Genomic DNA, 17500 nt, shown 5'->3' with positions numbered 1-17500 from the left:
TATACATCCACGGCAGTGGCGTGTACAGATCTTTTAAAATGGGGTGGCCCAGGTGAGGCACAACTTTGTGCATGGGTGGCACCAATGGTTATGCTTTTTTTGTTTTACCCCCAAGTCTTTTGTGGACAATGAAAAGCCTATTTAAAGGTAAATTAGTGTGGTGGCACCTGGGGTGGCCAGTCAGATTCCAAGGGTGGCATGTGCTACCCCAGGCCACTCCCTGGACACGCCCCTGATCCACGGGGCCTTTAGAGGTGTGCAGATCTGACGTAGTTTCTCCTTTTAAAGGAGGGATGTGCTAGTTAACCGGTTAAACGGGTAACTGCCGTTAGCGTCACATGGCAGCGCCGAGCCTGGCAGAACGTGGTGCAGCAAACTGAACCGAGACCAGGAACAGGTCAGGTTGCCATGACGCTCCTGCTTGATTCTGACTCCTAATTTATCACGTAAAATAAAGAAATGTCTGTAATTATTTAGTTTAATGTAAGAAGACTGTTTTTTTAACCATGGCCACCAGAATTCTCTCATAAACATACAATCACAAGCTGCGCCATGCATCTGCCGTCAGACCTGACGGATATTCCAGCTGTCGTCCCGCTCTCTTACTCTTTGTTCATAAATGTAACGGGTGTGGGACTTTAGCTGGGCGTCAGAATTACATTAAAGAGTAGACGGGAAAAGTTTTATTATTTATAGAGCGGACGCAAACGTTTGTGTGCGTTAAAGACATTTAGGAAAACGTGCGTTCCTACTTTAAAGCTTTATTTACTAAGATAAATAATCTCATTTTTATTCTGTCGGGCACAGCACCGGGTTCATGTTTACACCTACCAGCCACTAGAGGGCACTACTGCACTAAAAAGGCCACCCACCAAGGCGAGGTTGGGACGTGAAAAATGGCGAACAAGTCAAGCAGCTGACTCTGAGCCCAGATGTTCCAACGGTAAATACTGTTATAAAATAAACATATAAGTAGAAATGAGTCCTTTTCCTGTACGATTTGTCTCTAAACACGGTGCTGGCACGTGTCAGCAGTGAACCAACAACCCTGGAAAATTAGTCCCGTTGTTGCAATACCACCTCTGAACACCAGAGGTCGCCAGAGTGTCCGTGTTCCTTGGGTCAACCTTTAAGTGTTGGTTCACTGGCTTCCCAAAGGGCCTATTTCCAGCGTCAGTCAGATATTAAAGAGCCAACAAGATCAGTGATTCATAATTTAAGGGAACATCATACTTTGTGAGATATCTTTCTTGTTTTATTGACAGTTTATTAATTGTGACCACTTACAAAACGTTGAGCAATAACCTCCATCCTATCCTTCTGATCTCCAAAGACAATAACTTCAGTCCTGGAGTTACTCCAAAGACTGACAGAGTGAGTATAGGGGCCCACAGTCACCAGGTGACAGAGCTAGGTAGATCTGGATGTCATCTGCATAACTATGATAGGCAGTATTGTAGTTGTTTATGACCTGACCCAGGGGGAGCATGCAGAGATTCAAGAGCAGTGGTCCAATGTTGCAAGTCCGAGCAACCGGTCAAGGCTTAGAAACAGTGGTCAGAGACAAGGGTCACACAAGGGTCAAGAGGACAATAGTTCAGGACTTGCTGGTGAGGACAGAACTAGGCAAAGGGTCAAAAGACAGCCTGTCCTCTCTGGATCCACCCATGGACACACCCCTGGGCCCGCCCCTAACTCCACCTCTGGCGGGAAAAGAAGGACTGGAATGGAGTGAGGAAAGTCCAACTGGACCCAGAAGCTCTCAGGAATGCTGGAGGAAGATCTACAATTTGCTACCAACATGAAGATTTATGACCTGTGCTCTCATTCCAGGAGTGCAGAATGTAACTTTTGTGCCCTCATGTGAATACTGCATGTAGTGAAATGATACTAAATGTCTTATGTAGAGCTAAAAAAGTGTATCTGGTAAATGACCCCTTGACCTAAACTGTCAGGAGAGAATGACTTGTGACTCTTACATTGTTTAGAGCAGTCTCAGAAGTGATATAAAAGGATGCAGCTCAGATCGAGCAGGGCTTGGTTCTTGGGGAGATTCTGAGAAGACGAGAGCTGGTGTAAACTAACTCTTATTTAATCATTTTGAACTAATTCCTCCGTGGGGGATAGCAGTTGTTTTTCACTTTACCCATTTTTTGTATTTTGATTTTGTAATAAAACTTTTTTGAAAAAGAAACATAATCCTGATTCTTTCAGGTTTTCTCTAAAGCTTCACGTTTGGAGCCCTGGCCATAATTGCACAGAGGTAAGCATGTCGAAGATCGGTCTCTGAATTATCAGGACTTACTTTACAATTTATAACAGAATAATATAAAGAAACCTTAAGATAAGGGAAGTTTTAACTTCCCCCTCCTTGCGAGTAACGAGTTGTCTTAAGGGCGATAAAAGCAAAATATTCGAGGTTATTTTGGCTCTGATTGCAGGTTGAAAAAGTCTCTAATCAGCTGGAAGGTTGGATTAATAAATAAATTGATAAACTTATGGTAGCCTGATCAACTAGCATAAATCATTTTATAGTTACCAACCTCCCACATAAGCTGTTAGAGGCGCAATTAATTCCGGGTAGCCCAAACAATTGCTGAGAGGCTTGGCTTGCCTCCAGACTTCTCTCTAGTATCTTAACCAAAAGGTAACGAGTTTAAAAGAAGTGTAGCACTCTGGGGCTGGCTATTCGTGCAAGTCATTTCACCTTTAAAATAAAAGACAAGATTCTAATTAGGTAGTCCAAACCCGGGTCTAGTACAATTATACTCGTCGATACACCCCCGAACCCTGATGGATGCACCGTCTCATAAGTTCTAACGGAACTGGGTTTTAAAGGAACCGGTAAATGGGACGGGCACGCGACACCAAGAATTGAGCCTTGGGGACCCCACATGTCATGGTGATCAGCTTTGATTTGTGATCACCAATAAAAACAACATAACCCCCGTCTTCAAGATAACCATGCAATGTGCCTGAAAGCCCCGCCCAGGTTGGGAGCCTACCAGGAAGGATGTTGTGGTCCTCAGTATCAACAGCTGCCGTGAGATGGAGCATCATCAGGACAGATGTTTAGCCTGAATCTGGATTTAGATGAGTATCATGTGATCAGTGTGGTCTCAGGGCTGTGGTGTCGTCTACAGCCTGGCTGGAAACCATCTAATAGGGTGTTTGTCTCTAAAATGTTGTTCAGCTGGATCATAACAGCTTTTTCAATAATGTTCCCAATGAAAGGGTGATTAGAGATCGGTCTGTAGTTATTCATCACTAAAGGATCGAATTTCGTTTCCTTTAGAAGAGGCTGAACAGCAGCAGTTTTCAGTGGCTTAGGAAACACGCCTGACATTAGGCAGCAGTTCAGGACTTTCAGTACATCCGTTTCAAGCAGCTAAAACCATGTTTGAGGAAGGTAGTTGGCGGGTGTCCAAACAGCAGGTAGATGAGAGGAGGGTGTGTTTTATTGTTGCCACTGAATGGGTCAGTGATGCTTTACATGTTCTACACATGTACAGCGCTTCGGTTTGCCTCCTGGTGGACGCAAAGTGCTACAGAAATAAAGATGATGATGGTGTTCAAGCACCACGCTGTAGTCATGACAACGAACCAGAGTCCTAGTCATGACAGCTGCAGGTGTGTGAGGACAGCAGCGACTGACGTGATACCTGCTGAGCGTGTCTGACGGGTCGTAGGCCTCCCAGGAAGTCAGACGTCTCCATGTTCAGGTGACAGTTCACAGAGAAGAACTTCCTCCCAGCTAGTGCAGCAAACAGCTGGCATATGGTGGTTTTCCCACATCTGGGGAGACAACGTGTACAGGTTCACGCCACATTCAGCATCTGCAGCATAATCTGAAACATCTGGATCATACCCGGTGTCTCCAACCAGCAGGACTGACTCTCCGAACCGCAGAGCCCGACCCACCAGCACAGCCAGCCTCCTCATGGCGCCGGTCCAGACCACATGACGGAACTCCTCTGGAACGTCGGCCACCGAGTCGATACGAGAGCCTGCCGGATCGAGCCAGAGTTCTGGGATTATCAAACAAGCTGATGTTCTGGTGGAACCGTGGGCTCCAGTCCAGTTGTAGGAACCACGTTCCACCTCTTTGTTCTGTTATTGATTCGTTCTAGTTTTAAACATCTCCTGTAGTTCTACACCCGGCTCAGCTGCTCCGCTTGTCCCAGGGCCGACTCTAATCCCCTCTAGCAGAACAGGGTCCTCTCCAGCATCTCTAACTCCATTTCCAGGTTTTATTATCGTACTCCTCTGAGTTCGGCTGTTACGTTTCTGTTCATCACTCGCTCTCCTACTTGAACCCCGTCTATATTCTCCAGAGATGATCTCCAGACGCCGGGCGTTGGTCTAATCTGACGTTAGGATTAGGAGACTACGGGTCTACTCACTGAACTGGGAGCTGACACGTTTCAGAGAGAACAGACTCTCGGGGTCCACGGCACGTTTGAAGTGTTTCTGCAGGACGGCCCGGATGGTGTCCTCCTCCTCCGGCTTCCTCACGCGAGCAGCCAGCAGCATGAACCCTGACGGGGAAGCACCAGCTGGATTTAGACCAGTCGCTGTGACAGAGACGCTCCTGATCGGGTCTGATGAGCCTCACCATCATCAGCCAGGTGCTGCAGCCAGTCCTGAGAGGCCTGCGTCTGCTCCTCCAGCCGGTAGCGCTCCGCCCAGCGGAACAGGTCTCTCAGCGTGATGAAGCCGTGTTTACCCGCAAACACAGAAGAGCCTCTCCGTAGCGACTGGAGGGATGCATGCATGTTAGTCCTGCAGCAGGAGCACCTAGAACAGGTGAGCTACAGGCAAGGTGTTACCTGGAGATCCAGCATGACTCTAACCAGCTTGGTGCAGTAGGATGGAGGTAAGCTGCACCTCTGGTGAAGGATGGTCTCCAGCTCTCCACTGGGAAGTTCATCAAAGTGGAGCTCCACAAAGCGGTTTCTGAAGGCCCTGGAGAGAACCTGGACAGCAGAAGAAGAGTCCAACAGATGGTTTTAGACCCCCCCCAGATGTTCCTGCTGCAGTGTGACGTACCTTTCTGCCACCATACAGCCCGGGGGGGTTCTGGGTGGCAAACAGCATGAAGCGCGGATGAGCCTTGATGACCTCCTGGGTCTCGGCTACAAACAGCTCCCTGTTATCGTCCAGCAGCCGGTTCAGAGCCTCCAGGACGTCGGTGGGAGCGAGGTTCAGCTCATCCAGGATGATCCAGTAGCCTTTCTTCATGGCGTCAATCAAAACTCCTGGAATGGACCAGAACCATGAACTGAGCTTGCTAGGGATCTAAAGGCCTGGCCGGGACTGGCAGACGGAAAACACACTAGAATCCCCCGTTTCTTAAGCCTGCCCCTTCAGGACTGACCTAGGATCAGCCTGAAAGAGCTTTTAGTGACCGGCCGAGTCTCCTGTACCTTCGTTGAACACCAGCTTGCCCCGCTCGTCGGACGAGTAGCAGCCGATGTACTCCTGGATGTCGGTGTGCTCGTGGTTGTTGATCCTCACACACCTGTTCCCCGTGGCTGCAGCCAGCCAGCGGATCAGACTGGTCTTCCCTACGGACGTCTCCCCCTGGATCAGCACCGGGTGAGTCCTGTGGGGAGTCAGGAGAGGGGTTGATGGACAAACACTGGAGTCTGTCTGTACGACCTCTGACCCCAGCACCGGTTAGATGAACCTCAGAGAGGCAGAAAATGTTCAGATCAGATATCAACATTAATATTTACCGGTGCTCGGCATAAATGAGTACACCCCTCTACATTAGATGGTAAATGGCCTGTATTTGATATAACACCTTCTAGAGTCCTGGAACCCCCCAAGGTGCTTTACAACACAATCAGTCATTCACCCATTCACACACACGTTCACACACTGATGGTGATGAGCTACGATGTAGCCACAGCTGCCCTGGGGCGCACTGACAGAGGCGAGGCTGCCGAGAACTGGCGCCTCCGGTCCCTCCGACCACCACCAGCAGGCAACGTGGGTTAAGTGTCTTGCCCAAGGACACAACGACAGCGACAGACTGAGCGGGGCTCGAACCTGCAACCTTCCGATTGCAAGGCGAGCTCTTAACTCCTGTGCCACCGTCGCCCCATAGTCAGAGAAGCTTTAGTTTGCTTCCAGAACCAGCATCTTCTCTGAGGTACCATACTACAGAACCCTCCCACAGGTGTGGGCCATCGATTACCAACAACATTTGTTCATTTTCACACTAAAGTGATTTTCCTAACAGATCCATTCAAGCCCATGTTGCATACATGAGTACACCCCAGATGTAGTCTTAGGAGGAAAGACTCAAGACTACAAATTCAAATGAACAGGTGTTCAACCACAGGTGAGTCTAATGGTTCATCTAAGAGGTGTCCAGCAGACAGGTGACTATAAAAGGGCGTTACTTCACTAGCCCCTCCCATTTCATGCTGTCAGCAGGAAGAGCATCACTCTCCATCCAGCATCCAGGCTCTAAAGGAGGTCCTTCTTGAAGAATGGAAACAGACAGATGATGCAATAAGTCGCCATCTTGTCCGTTCCATGTCTAGAAGACTTGGTGCTGTGCTCGAGTCACGGTGCTCATACCAGTACTAGATGTAGTAGTTCTTGTTGTGGGGTGGATCCCTTTTTGCTTCCACCGTATTTAGTAAAAGTGAAGATTTTGTGCTCCAAGTTATTTTATAACCTTAATGTGATGTTATGGAGTTAAACACGTGTTAGATAAAACCAGCCTGGAGAACGTTCTGGGTTGCTCTCAAGGCTGGTTGAGCTGCTGGTTTAATGAGTACTTTACGTCTGTACGTCTACGCAGCGGACCACACCCCCTACATCACGTCTCCGCTTCGGTGAGACATCCCCACCCTCACGTCACATGACCAGCCCCTCACACAAACGCACGGGCCCAGCTTTACCAACGATTCTGAATTTGTTTAAATAATAATAAAGTTATAAACAGAGTTCAGACACACATCTGTTGACAGGTTTCCCAGCTCTGGATCAGTGGGGTTATTATTAACCAGCCCAGTCCTTCTCCTGACCCGGCGGCACTCCTTTAGCTTTAGCTTAGCATAAAACACAGTAAATGAATGGATCCAACTAGCATGTTGAGTAAAAAGTGCTTAAAGTCACTCAGTAGTGATCCGGTTCTGCTTGGTGACCTCAATAATCAGACTGACTGTAAGTGAAATGATTAGTGACATAAAGGAATCACAGCCACCCCTTTAGACTACTTTATGTAACCTGGACTCGAACCCGCAACCCACCAGTTACAGGGTGAACTGCTGACCCCTGAGCCACCTGCAGCTGTTCCTGCGTCAGCCTCAGGTAGGAAACAAAACCTGAGCTCACCTGAACTAAAACTGTGTTGTCATTTTTGTAACAATAACACTAATAATAATAAACGTGTTATAACACTGGGGAACTCGGCAGGAATCAACCCCCGCCACAGCCCCACACCCGGATCTTGACTGGTTTTCAGCAGAAATAGGCTGAAAGGTGATGGAGGTACTTGAGGCTTCCTGTGGTGCTGTTAGCTCTGGGGGTGTCGTTAGTTCCTGCGTCTCAGTGAGGTTCAGGAACAGCTGCCTACCCTGCAGAAACCACTCGGGCGAGGTCGTGCAGGTTAAGCTTCACCGAGGGGGTGAGGATGTAGCTGGGGTCTGGGTGTGGCTCCATCTCCCCCTGTGGGACCCAGTAACCCTCCATCTGGATGCAGAGTCGACCTGGGGGGGCTGGGATGGGCTGCAGGGAGAACACAGCAGGAAACGGTTGGATGACATCACAAATAAAGATTCAACCATACGGTTCTGGTTCAGGTCTGGACCCCCCAGTTCTGCTCAACAGGAACTAGACTGAACCCTCACTACTGGAATGAAGGTGCAACGTTATTATTACGACTCGACTTTTAGGACCTTTTACGGGTTTGCTAATGCAGATTTCTCAGGGGTCAGAGGTCAGGGTCAGCCACGGTTGACCTTGTCTACATGCTACAGCCGTACACATCTGACCCTGAATACATCCAGTGTTGGATCAGAGGTCAAATCAATCATTTGCCCCGCGCTGCTCCGTGAGAGCGGGGTGGGGGTGGGGGCGGGGCAAGGCGCTGGGGGGAACCCGGGGCCTGAGCTGCAGACATCAAAGCTGAAAGAACACAGTAAGAGTGAGAAGTGCTGTAACTGGTACCTGTCTGAGACACTTGGTGTTCCCCCTCAGGATGTGCTGGCAGACCAGGTTCTGGACCAGAGGGTGGGAGCTCCGGTCCAGCTGGGTCAGGAAGCTCAAGCAGAAACCCTGAGAGCGACATGAGAAGGTCAGACAGAACCGGGTTGGGTTTGGGGGGGGGGGGCATACCTCGTAGAGCGAGCGTTGCACGCTGCAACACGGGTCGGCGGCGGCGTACTTCAGAGCCCGGCACAGGGTCCGGAGACTGTAGTGGGGCCGGTGGCCGGTCCCGTTCATGAGGTGACACACAGCCTCCTTCCTCACGGCCAGGTAGAAACTACCACAGAAAGATCACGAGTAAGGAAAGGCTTCCTCACTCGGTGCAGAAGGCTTCCAGCTCCCAGAGGGACAGAAACAAACATCTCTGGAGAACGGAGCACACCCAGGACTCCTGAGGTTCTGGTTCCTCACTGGGATGTGCCCAGTCATGGTTATAGCTAACATCATACGGCCGGTTCAGAAACATCTACAGGAGATTACATCTCAACAACAAAGGCCTGCTGTGATCATCTAGACTATGATGGAAGGCTGACCTGATGATTCCACTGATGATGCTCCTCTGTGGGTTTAGAGACTTGAGATAATCTGAAACCAGGATCCTGAGGTCCGCCTCGCTCTCCAGCTCCTGAACAAACAGCTCTGTGAACCTGGAGGAGTCAAACCAACACGTATGATGATAAAATCCTGGGTCTGGATCATACAGGTCTCAGGTCAGGAGACTTGAATGAACCTCATCTGCTGACCCCTCTGAGGAGAAGCAAATGTAAAGCTAATGGGGTGTTGATGCTGTAGCCCCCCCCCCCCCCCCCCCCGGTCTGACCTGGGTTAAACGAGGAGTCTACTACAGGGTTCTGGAGCACATCCATACCTGTTCCTGAGGCCCAGAGGGAGGTTTCTCTTCCCCACATCAGTCGCTGGGTTCATGCAGGCAAAGAGACGGAAGTCTGGGTGTCGAACCAGCGGTTCTGTCAACGATAAACGGATCAGGAACATCAACTAGCCTGAACACCTGCTAAAGACCGAGACGCAGACCAAACCTCTCCTGGTACTAAAACAGCCGCTCGCTGTAAGTCAGCGAGCTCAGGTGAGGCCAGAGAGGGTCTGCTGTGGGACGACCTCCCCCATCATCATGACAAGTAAAACCTTTAATAAGGATACAAAACCAGTGGGTCCACTGACTGGTCTACACATGAGTTTGTGTGATTTCATTAGTTTAAGATCAAAATGACTGAATTTACACGTTTCCTGATCGAACCCACAGAAGCAGCTGGAACAGGGCCAGGGTGTGGGATTGGGGTTAGAGCAGAGGCTTTCAAAAAGCACTCAGCAGTGCTCCAACTAGAGCAGCAAGGTCTAGCCAGGGCACAGACACACTGAAAACAGGACTTGGGTGAGGTTGTGGAAACGACATCAATGTGCTGCTGAAGGCTCTCGGTCGTCCAGGTCACGGTAACCCAAAGGGGTTCAAATGAATCCGACTGGACTTATGTAGCATCAATGTGTTCGGTGAATTCTGTATTACATAAATGTTATTATAACATGATGTTTTAATAACAAGTGTTTATTGTGGTCTAATAACACGTCTGTATCGTGTTCTAATAACACGTGTGTATCGTGGTCTAATAACAAGTGTGTATCTTGTTCTAATAACACGTGTGTGTCATGGTCTAATAACACGTGTGTGTCGTGGTCTAATAACGCGTGTGTATCGTGGTCTAATAACGCGTGTGTATCGTGGTCTAATAACACGTGTGTGTCGTGGTCTAATAACACGCGTGTGTCGTGGTCTAATAACACGCGTGTGTCGTGGTCTAATAACACGCGTGTATCGTGGTCTAATAACACGCGTGTGTGTCGTGGTCTAATAACACGCGTGTGTGTCGTGGTCTAATAACACGCGTGTGTATCGTGGTCTAATAACACGCGTGTGTCGTGGTCTAATAACACGCGTGTATCGTGGTCTAATAACACGCGTGTGTCGTGGTCTAATAACACGCGTGTGTCGTGGTCTAATAACACGCGTGTATCGTGGTCTAATAACACGCGTGTGTGTCGTGGTCTAATAACACGCGTGTGTGTCGTGGTCTAATAACACGCGTGTGTATCGTGGTCTAATAACACGCGTGTGTCGTGGTCTAATAACACGCGTGTATCGTGGTCTAATAACACGCGTGTATCGTGGTCTAATAACGCGTGTGTGTCGTGGTCTAATAACGCGTGTGTGTCGTGGTCTAATAACACGCGTGTGTATCGTGGTCTAATAACACGCGTGTGTCGTGGTCTAATAACACGCGTGTATCGTGGTCTAATAACACGTGTGTATCGTGGTCTAATAACGCGTGTGTGTCGTGGTCTAATAACACGCGTGTATCGTGGTCTAATAACACGCGTGTATCGTGGTCTAATAACACGCGTGTATCGTGGTCTAATAACGCGTGTGTGTCGTGGTCTAATAACACGCGTGTATGGTGGTCTAATAACGCGCGTGTGTCGTGGTCTAATAACGCGCGTGTATCGTAGTCTAATAACACGCGTGTATCGTAGTCTAATAACACGTGTGTGTTGTGGTCTAATAATGCGTGTGTGTCGTGGTCTAATAACGCGTGTGTGTCGTGGTCTAATAACACGTGTGTATCGTGGTCTAATAACACGCGTGTATCGTGGTCTAATAACACGCGTGTGTCGTGGTCTAATAACACGTCTTTATCGTGTTCTAATAACACGTGTGTATCGTGTTCTAATAACGCGTGTGTATCGTGGTCTAATAACACGTGTGTATCTTGTTCTAATAACACGTGTGTGTCATGGTCTAATAACACGTGTGTGTCGTGGTCTAATAACGCGTGTGTATCGTGGTCTAATAACGCGTGTGTATCGTGGTCTAATAACGCGTGTGTATCGTGGTCTAATAACACGTGTGTATCGTGGTCTAATAACACGCGTGTGTCGTGGTCTAATAACACGCGTGTGTCGTGGTCTAATAACACGCGTGTGTCGTGGTCTAATAACACACGTGTGTCGTGGTCTAATAACACGCGTGTATCGTGGTCTAATAACGCGTGTGTGTCGTGGTCTAATAACGCGTGTGTGTCGTGGTCTAATAACGCGTGTGTGTCGTGGTCTAATAACACGCGTGTGTATCGTGGTCTAATAACACTCGTGTGTCGTGGTCTAATAACACGCGTGTATCGTGGTCTAATAACACGCGTGTATCGTGGTCTAATAACGCGTGTGTGTCGTGGTCTAATAACACGCGTGTATCGTGGTCTAATAACACGCGTGTATCGTGGTCTAATAACGCGTGTGTGTCGTGGTCTAATAACACGCGTGTATGGTGGTCTAATAACGCGCGTGTGTCGTGGTCTAATAACACGCGTGTCGTGGTCTAATAACACGCGTGTATCGTAGTCTAATAACACGTGTGTGTTGTGGTCTAATAACGCGTGTGTGTCGTGGTCTAATAACGCGTGTGTGTCGTGGTCTAATAACACGTGTGTATCGTGGTCTAATAACACGCGTGTATCATGGTCTAATAACACGCGTGTGTCGTGGTCTAATAACACGTCTTTATCGTGTTCTAATAACACGTGTGTATTGTGTTCTAATAACGCGTGTGTATCGTGGTCTAATAACACGTGTGTATCTTGTTCTAATAACACGTGTGTATCTTGTTCTAATAACACGTGTGTATCTTGTTCTAATAACACGTGTGTGTCGTGGTCTAATAACACGTGTGTATCTTGTTCTAATAACACGTGTGTATCTTGTTCTAATAACACGTGTGTATCTTGTTCTAATAACACGTGTGTGTCGTGGTCTAATAACACGTGTGTATCTTGTTCTAATAACACGTGTGTATCGTGGTCCAATAACACGTGTGTATCTTGTTCTAATAACACGTGTGTATCTTGTTCTAATAACACGTGTGTATCTTGTTCTAATAACACGTGTGTGTCGTGGTCTAATAACACGTGTGTGTCGTGGTCTAAAAACACGTGTGTATCGTGGTCTAATAACACGCGTGTATCGTGGTCTAATAACACGTGTGTGTCGTGGTCTAATAACACGCGTGTATGGTGGTCTAATAACGCGCGTGTGTCGTGGTCTAATAACACGCGTGTGTCGTGGTCTAATAACACGCGTGTGTCATGGTCTAATAACACGCGTGTGTCGTGGTCTAATAACACGCGTGTGTCGTGGTCTAATAACACACGTGTATCGTGGTCTAATAACGCGCGTGTGTCGTGGTCTAATAATGCGCGTGTGTCGTGGTCTAATAACACGCGTGTGTCGTGGTCTAATAACACGCGTGTGTCGTGGTCTAATAACACGCGTGTATCGTGGTCTAATAACACGCGTGTATCGTGGTCTAATAACGCGTGTGTGTCGTGGTCTAATAACGCGTGTGTATCGTGGTCTAATAACACGTGTGTGTTGTGGTCTAATAACGCGTGTGTATCGTGGTCTAATAACATGTGTGTATCGTGGTCTAATAACGCGTGTGTATCATGGTCTAATAACACGTGTGTGTCGTGGTCTAATAACACGTGTGTATCGTGGTCTAATAACACGCGTGTGTCGTGGTCTAATAACACGTCTTTATCGTGTTCTAATAACACGTGTGTATTGTGTTCTAATAACGCGTGTGTGTCGTGGTTTAATAACACGCGTGTATCGTGGTCTAATAACACGCGTGTATCGTGGTCTAATAACGCGTGTGTGTCGTGGTCTAATAACGCGTGTGTATCGTGGTCTAATAACACGTGTGTGTTGTGGTCTAATAACGCGTGTGTATCGTGGTCTAATAACGCGTGTGTATCATGGTCTAATAACACGTGTGTGTCGTGGTCTAATAACACGCGTGTATCGTGGTCTAATAACACGCGTGTATCGTGGTCTAATAACACACGTGTGTATCGTGGTCTAATAACACACGTGTGTATCGTGGTCTAATAACACGTGTGTATCGTGGTCTAATAACACATGTGTGTCGTGGTCTAATAACACGTGTGTGTTGTGGTCTAATAACACGTGTGTATCGTGGTCTAATAACACGTGTGTATCGTGGTCTAATAACACGTGTGTGTCGCGGTCTAATAACACGTGTGTATCGCGGTCTAATAACTCGTGTGTATCGTGGTCTAATAACTCGTGTGTATCGTGGTCTAATAACTCGTGTGTATCGTGGTCTAATAACACGTGTGTGTCGTGGTCTAATAACACGTGTGTATCGTGGTCTAATAACACGTGTGTATCGTGGTCTAATAACACGTGTGTATCGTGGTCTAATGACACGTGTGTATGGTGGTCTAAGAACACATGTGTATGGTGGTCTAATAACGCGTGTGTATCGTGGTCTAATAACACGCGTGTATCGTGGTCTAATAACACGCGTGTATCGTGGTCTAATAACACGTGTGTATGGTGGTCTAATAACGCATGTGTATCGTGGTCTAATAACACGCGTGTATCGTGGTCTAATAACACGTGTGTATCGTGGTCTAATAACACGTGTGTATCGTCGTCTAATAACACGTGTGTATCGTGGTCTAATAACACGCGTGTATCGTGGTCTAATAACATGTGTGTATGGTGGTCTAATAATGCGCGTGTATCATGGTCTAATAACATGCGTGTATCATGGTCTAATAACACGTGTGTATCTTGGTCTAATAACACGTGTGTATCGTGGTCTAATGACACGTGTGTATGGTGGTCTAATAACACGTGTGTATGGTGGTCTAATAACACGTGTGTATGGTGGTCTAATAACGCGTGTGTATCGTGGTCTAATAACACGCGTGTATCGTGGTCTAATAACACGCGTGTATCGTGGTCTAATAACACGCGTGTATCGTGGTCTAATAACGCACGTGTATCGTGGTCTAATAACACACGTGTATCGTGGTCTAATAACGCGTGTGTATCGTGGTCTAATAACACGTGTGTATCATGGTCTAATAAGAAGTGTGTATCGTGGTCTAATAACACGCGTGTATCGTGGTCTAATAACACGTGTGTATCGCTTTCACAACATATTACTCCGGTTCTTGCTGAGCTGCACTGGCTGCCAGTTGCTTCTCGTATTCAATTTAAAATTCTCTTATTGACATTTAAAGCTCTACATAATCTTGCATCTTTTTACGTAACAAACATTCTTCCACCTTCGCACACTCTCCGTTCATCTACCAGCCACTCACTGACTACACAAGTTGGCTAGTCATCTATGGGTCTTCTGTCCTTCGGCTCACAAGCCCCTCGGCTTTGGGATAAACTCCCATCCTCGATTTGCTCGACCACCTCTGTGTAACATTTTAAATCTCTTCTCAAAATCCACTTATTCAGGCAGGTGTGTGCTGCACTCTAGGTGATGTTATCGCTTTATGGGATCGTCAGTGCAGCATTGTTCTATTGATGCCATTGTTATCTTAGTCTTTGACCGTTTCATTTTGCCCTGCTTGTACAATTTTCATGCCACCGATGTACATGACTCGATTTTGTAAGTCCAACTGACTCTTTCTGTCAGTGCAGTGCTTCCCCATGAACCTCACCGCACGTCACACCAAGTCTAGATCAGGGTTCCTCAACCCTGGTCCTCAACACCCCCCTGCTCCGTATGTTTTCTACGTCTCTGCTTCAAAAACACCTGATTCATTTGAATATCCTCCTCAGGAGGACATCAAGTGCTGCAGAAGCCTGTTAATCATTAATTTAAGTCAGGTGTGTGGCAGCAGAGAAACGCTGGTGTGTGAAAGGGCAACATGGGTAACATGTAGGACAGGGAGGCGCTAAGGACCAGGGTTTCTCAACCCTGGTCAAAGTAATTTCAAATGAGCCACCGCCATCTTTGTTTTGCTCGTCACATCTGGACTGGCACAACACAAGACTGCTCAGACCAGAGGTAGACCTGCTGGAAGGAGCCTGGCGAGACGACGACAAGGAGAGCAAAAACATTTCGCTTCACCAACTTTCCGTCTAGATTTCAGGGCTAGGTGAACCCTGCAGCCTTACCCGTGTCTCCACGGTCCAACAGAACCAGAGATCCAGCCCGGCCCTCCAGAAGTCCGCTCAGACACTCCAGAGTCTCTGCTGCCGCCAGGTTGATCTCATCCAGCAGGACCCAGTGGCCCTTCCTCACCGCCTGAGCTAAAGTTCCCTGTAGAACACACACACACACACGTTTAGAGCTCTAACACCACATCAAAGCATCTGCACGTGTGTGTGTGTGTGTGTGTGTGTGTGTGTGTGTGTGTGTGTACCTCCACAAAGGCAAAAAGCATGGTCCTCTCACAAACTTGCATCTGCTGCTGAGTCTGAGTCAGTTTTAAAGCCAGAGTCTCCCACTGCTCCCTCAGGGTGGCAGCTGATCACACACACACACACACACACACACACACACACACACACACACACACACACACACACACACACACACACACACACACAAACACACCAGTGTTAGCTCACAGCAGCCAGCATTGTCCACGTCTTTCTGGTGTCCTACCATTGGACTTGTCCTTCAGCTCTTTGGCCAGAGCCGACCTGCACACGTGGTTCATGAGCCCGAGCAGATCCTGCCAGCGCTTCTCCCTGAAGCAGGTCTGAACATGACCCAGGAAGGTCAGGTTCTGCTTCCTGGAAAAGGTCTGGGAGAACAGATCCTCGAAGACCTCCCGCAGAGGCAGCAGGATCTGTCTGCAGTCCACGGGCTTGTACCTGAGAGGGACATCAGATCAGAACGTCTGCGTCCGGCAGCAGGACTCAGACTCACAACCTCATTTCCACTGGTACAGGTCAGCGCTAAACTGGTTACACAGGTGAGAACAACACTTGGGCTCACAGGAAACCACAATGTCTCCCTGCACTGTGATCGTCCATACAGGAGGTAGAGAGTTAGGGACTCACTCACCCTCCCAGGAGGTCAGCGGTGTCACTCTGCTGGTTCATGTTCACCACCCGCAGCCGGTTTCCTGTGGTCAACACACACACACACACACACACACACACACACACACTGACTGGAGGTGCACCCGGGTGGAGGAGCTGAGCAGACGTGTGTGTGAGAGAATCTGAGCTCACCTGTAACCGTGGCCAGGTGTTGCACTGTGGAGGTCTTCCCCGTGCCCGTCTCTCCCACCAGCAGGACGGGTTCTCCTTTAGCCACACACACAGCCAGCTGCTCCAGCAGGACAGCAGAGGGTCGTGTGGTGGCAAACGTCTGCTTCTCCCTTCGGAGGGAAGCAAAAACTCCCGTAAACACAAACGAATCCACTCATCACAACCTAAACGTACACATCGCTCCGCCGTCCCCGCTGCAGCCACGGCCCTCTGGGGTCATGAGGACACGCTGCATGGTCATAAAGTTTTGGCTGAGGGGTGTGATTATGAAACAGTAACTGGGTCTGGAGAACAAAGGTTATCACCGGTTCCTCTGTGCTCCAGGCCAGATTGATGGATCCGGAGCCATTAGACGGGTCTGTTTACAGACGAGCGGCTGATGTTGTTCCGACAGCCCCCCCCCCGGGGGTCCCATCGGTTCTGTCGAGGCTGAACGCTCACACAGCAACACGCTGATGTGTTTGTTTAAACCTGCTGAGATGTGGGCGGGACGCCCCACTTACACCATCAGCTGCGCCGTCTCGGATGGTTTTCGGGTCAGAGCGACTCGGCCCACGGAGGCCTGCAGCTCCGTCAGCAGGACAGCGGGCTGGTACATCTGGTGGAAGTGCCGGGCCTGGACACAAACACAGGAGAACCACCATGACACGCTTTCTAACCCTGTAGGTTCTGCTGCTGGCTGGCTGGTTCTGAACCCGTTGGTGTTCCACGAACCACAGCAGCTAAACGTCTGGGTCCGATCAGCGTGATGACATCACGAGAGCGGACACAGAAACCAGCCGGAGGTAACGGTTCAGAGCCCCGTGTCACTGGCAGAACAGACCACTTCAAACAGAAACGGTTCTGTCCTCAAGGGTCCAGCTGACTGGTGTCCACTGTAACGTTAGACCCGAGCACGCTCAGCCCGACATCGCTGCAGGACCTGTGACTCGGACCTGACCTCACATGTAAAACAGATTCCAGATGAAACCGGATCCCGATTGGCTCGTTTAACCACACACCTTCTCTTTGGAGATGTTGAGTTTGCTTCCGATGACCTCGGCCATTCGCAGTCGACCTCCAGGGCTGGAGAGCATGGCGGTGAAGCAGTCCAGAGCCTGAGCCAAGAGACGGACCAGAACAAGGAGAACTTTACTGAGAGCACGCAGGTCCGGTG

General features: G+C 48.8%; 1 protein-coding gene across 3 annotated transcripts in view; it reads right to left on the bottom strand.

The window, feature by feature from the left end:
* The window catches only part of mdn1 (midasin AAA ATPase 1), an 87907-nt gene that overhangs the window by 58303 nt on the left and 12104 nt on the right, over positions 1 to 17500 (bottom strand). For 2 of the 3 annotated variants that reach the window (XM_054733747.1, XM_054733748.1), the window contains exons 12-30: positions 17346 to 17441; positions 16848 to 16960; positions 16306 to 16454; positions 16136 to 16196; positions 15731 to 15942; positions 15486 to 15589; positions 15238 to 15382; positions 9095 to 9191; positions 8760 to 8873; positions 8356 to 8503; positions 8188 to 8295; positions 7595 to 7746; positions 5427 to 5605; positions 5050 to 5258; positions 4830 to 4976; positions 4616 to 4757; positions 4404 to 4538; positions 3869 to 4007; positions 3663 to 3795 (exon numbers count right to left, since the gene is read on the bottom strand). In XM_054733747.1, the coding sequence (XP_054589722.1) occupies positions 3663 to 3795; positions 3869 to 4007; positions 4404 to 4538; positions 4616 to 4757; positions 4830 to 4976; positions 5050 to 5258; positions 5427 to 5605; positions 7595 to 7746; positions 8188 to 8295; positions 8356 to 8503; positions 8760 to 8873; positions 9095 to 9191; positions 15238 to 15382; positions 15486 to 15589; positions 15731 to 15942; positions 16136 to 16196; positions 16306 to 16454; positions 16848 to 16960; positions 17346 to 17441 (2583 nt within the window). The remainder of the gene's footprint in view (positions 1 to 3662; positions 3796 to 3868; positions 4008 to 4403; positions 4539 to 4615; positions 4758 to 4829; positions 4977 to 5049; positions 5259 to 5426; positions 5606 to 7594; positions 7747 to 8187; positions 8296 to 8355; positions 8504 to 8759; positions 8874 to 9094; positions 9192 to 15237; positions 15383 to 15485; positions 15590 to 15730; positions 15943 to 16135; positions 16197 to 16305; positions 16455 to 16847; positions 16961 to 17345; positions 17442 to 17500) is intronic. The other variant, XM_070549768.1, reaches the window with a different exon arrangement.

This window comes from Nothobranchius furzeri, chromosome 3 (genome assembly GCF_043380555.1).
Source record: "Nothobranchius furzeri strain GRZ-AD chromosome 3, NfurGRZ-RIMD1, whole genome shotgun sequence".
In the NCBI taxonomy this organism is placed as follows: domain Eukaryota; kingdom Metazoa; phylum Chordata; class Actinopteri; order Cyprinodontiformes; family Nothobranchiidae; genus Nothobranchius; species Nothobranchius furzeri.
Note: the sequence above shows the minus strand (reverse complement) of the source record. Positions and strands in the feature narration are given on the sequence as shown.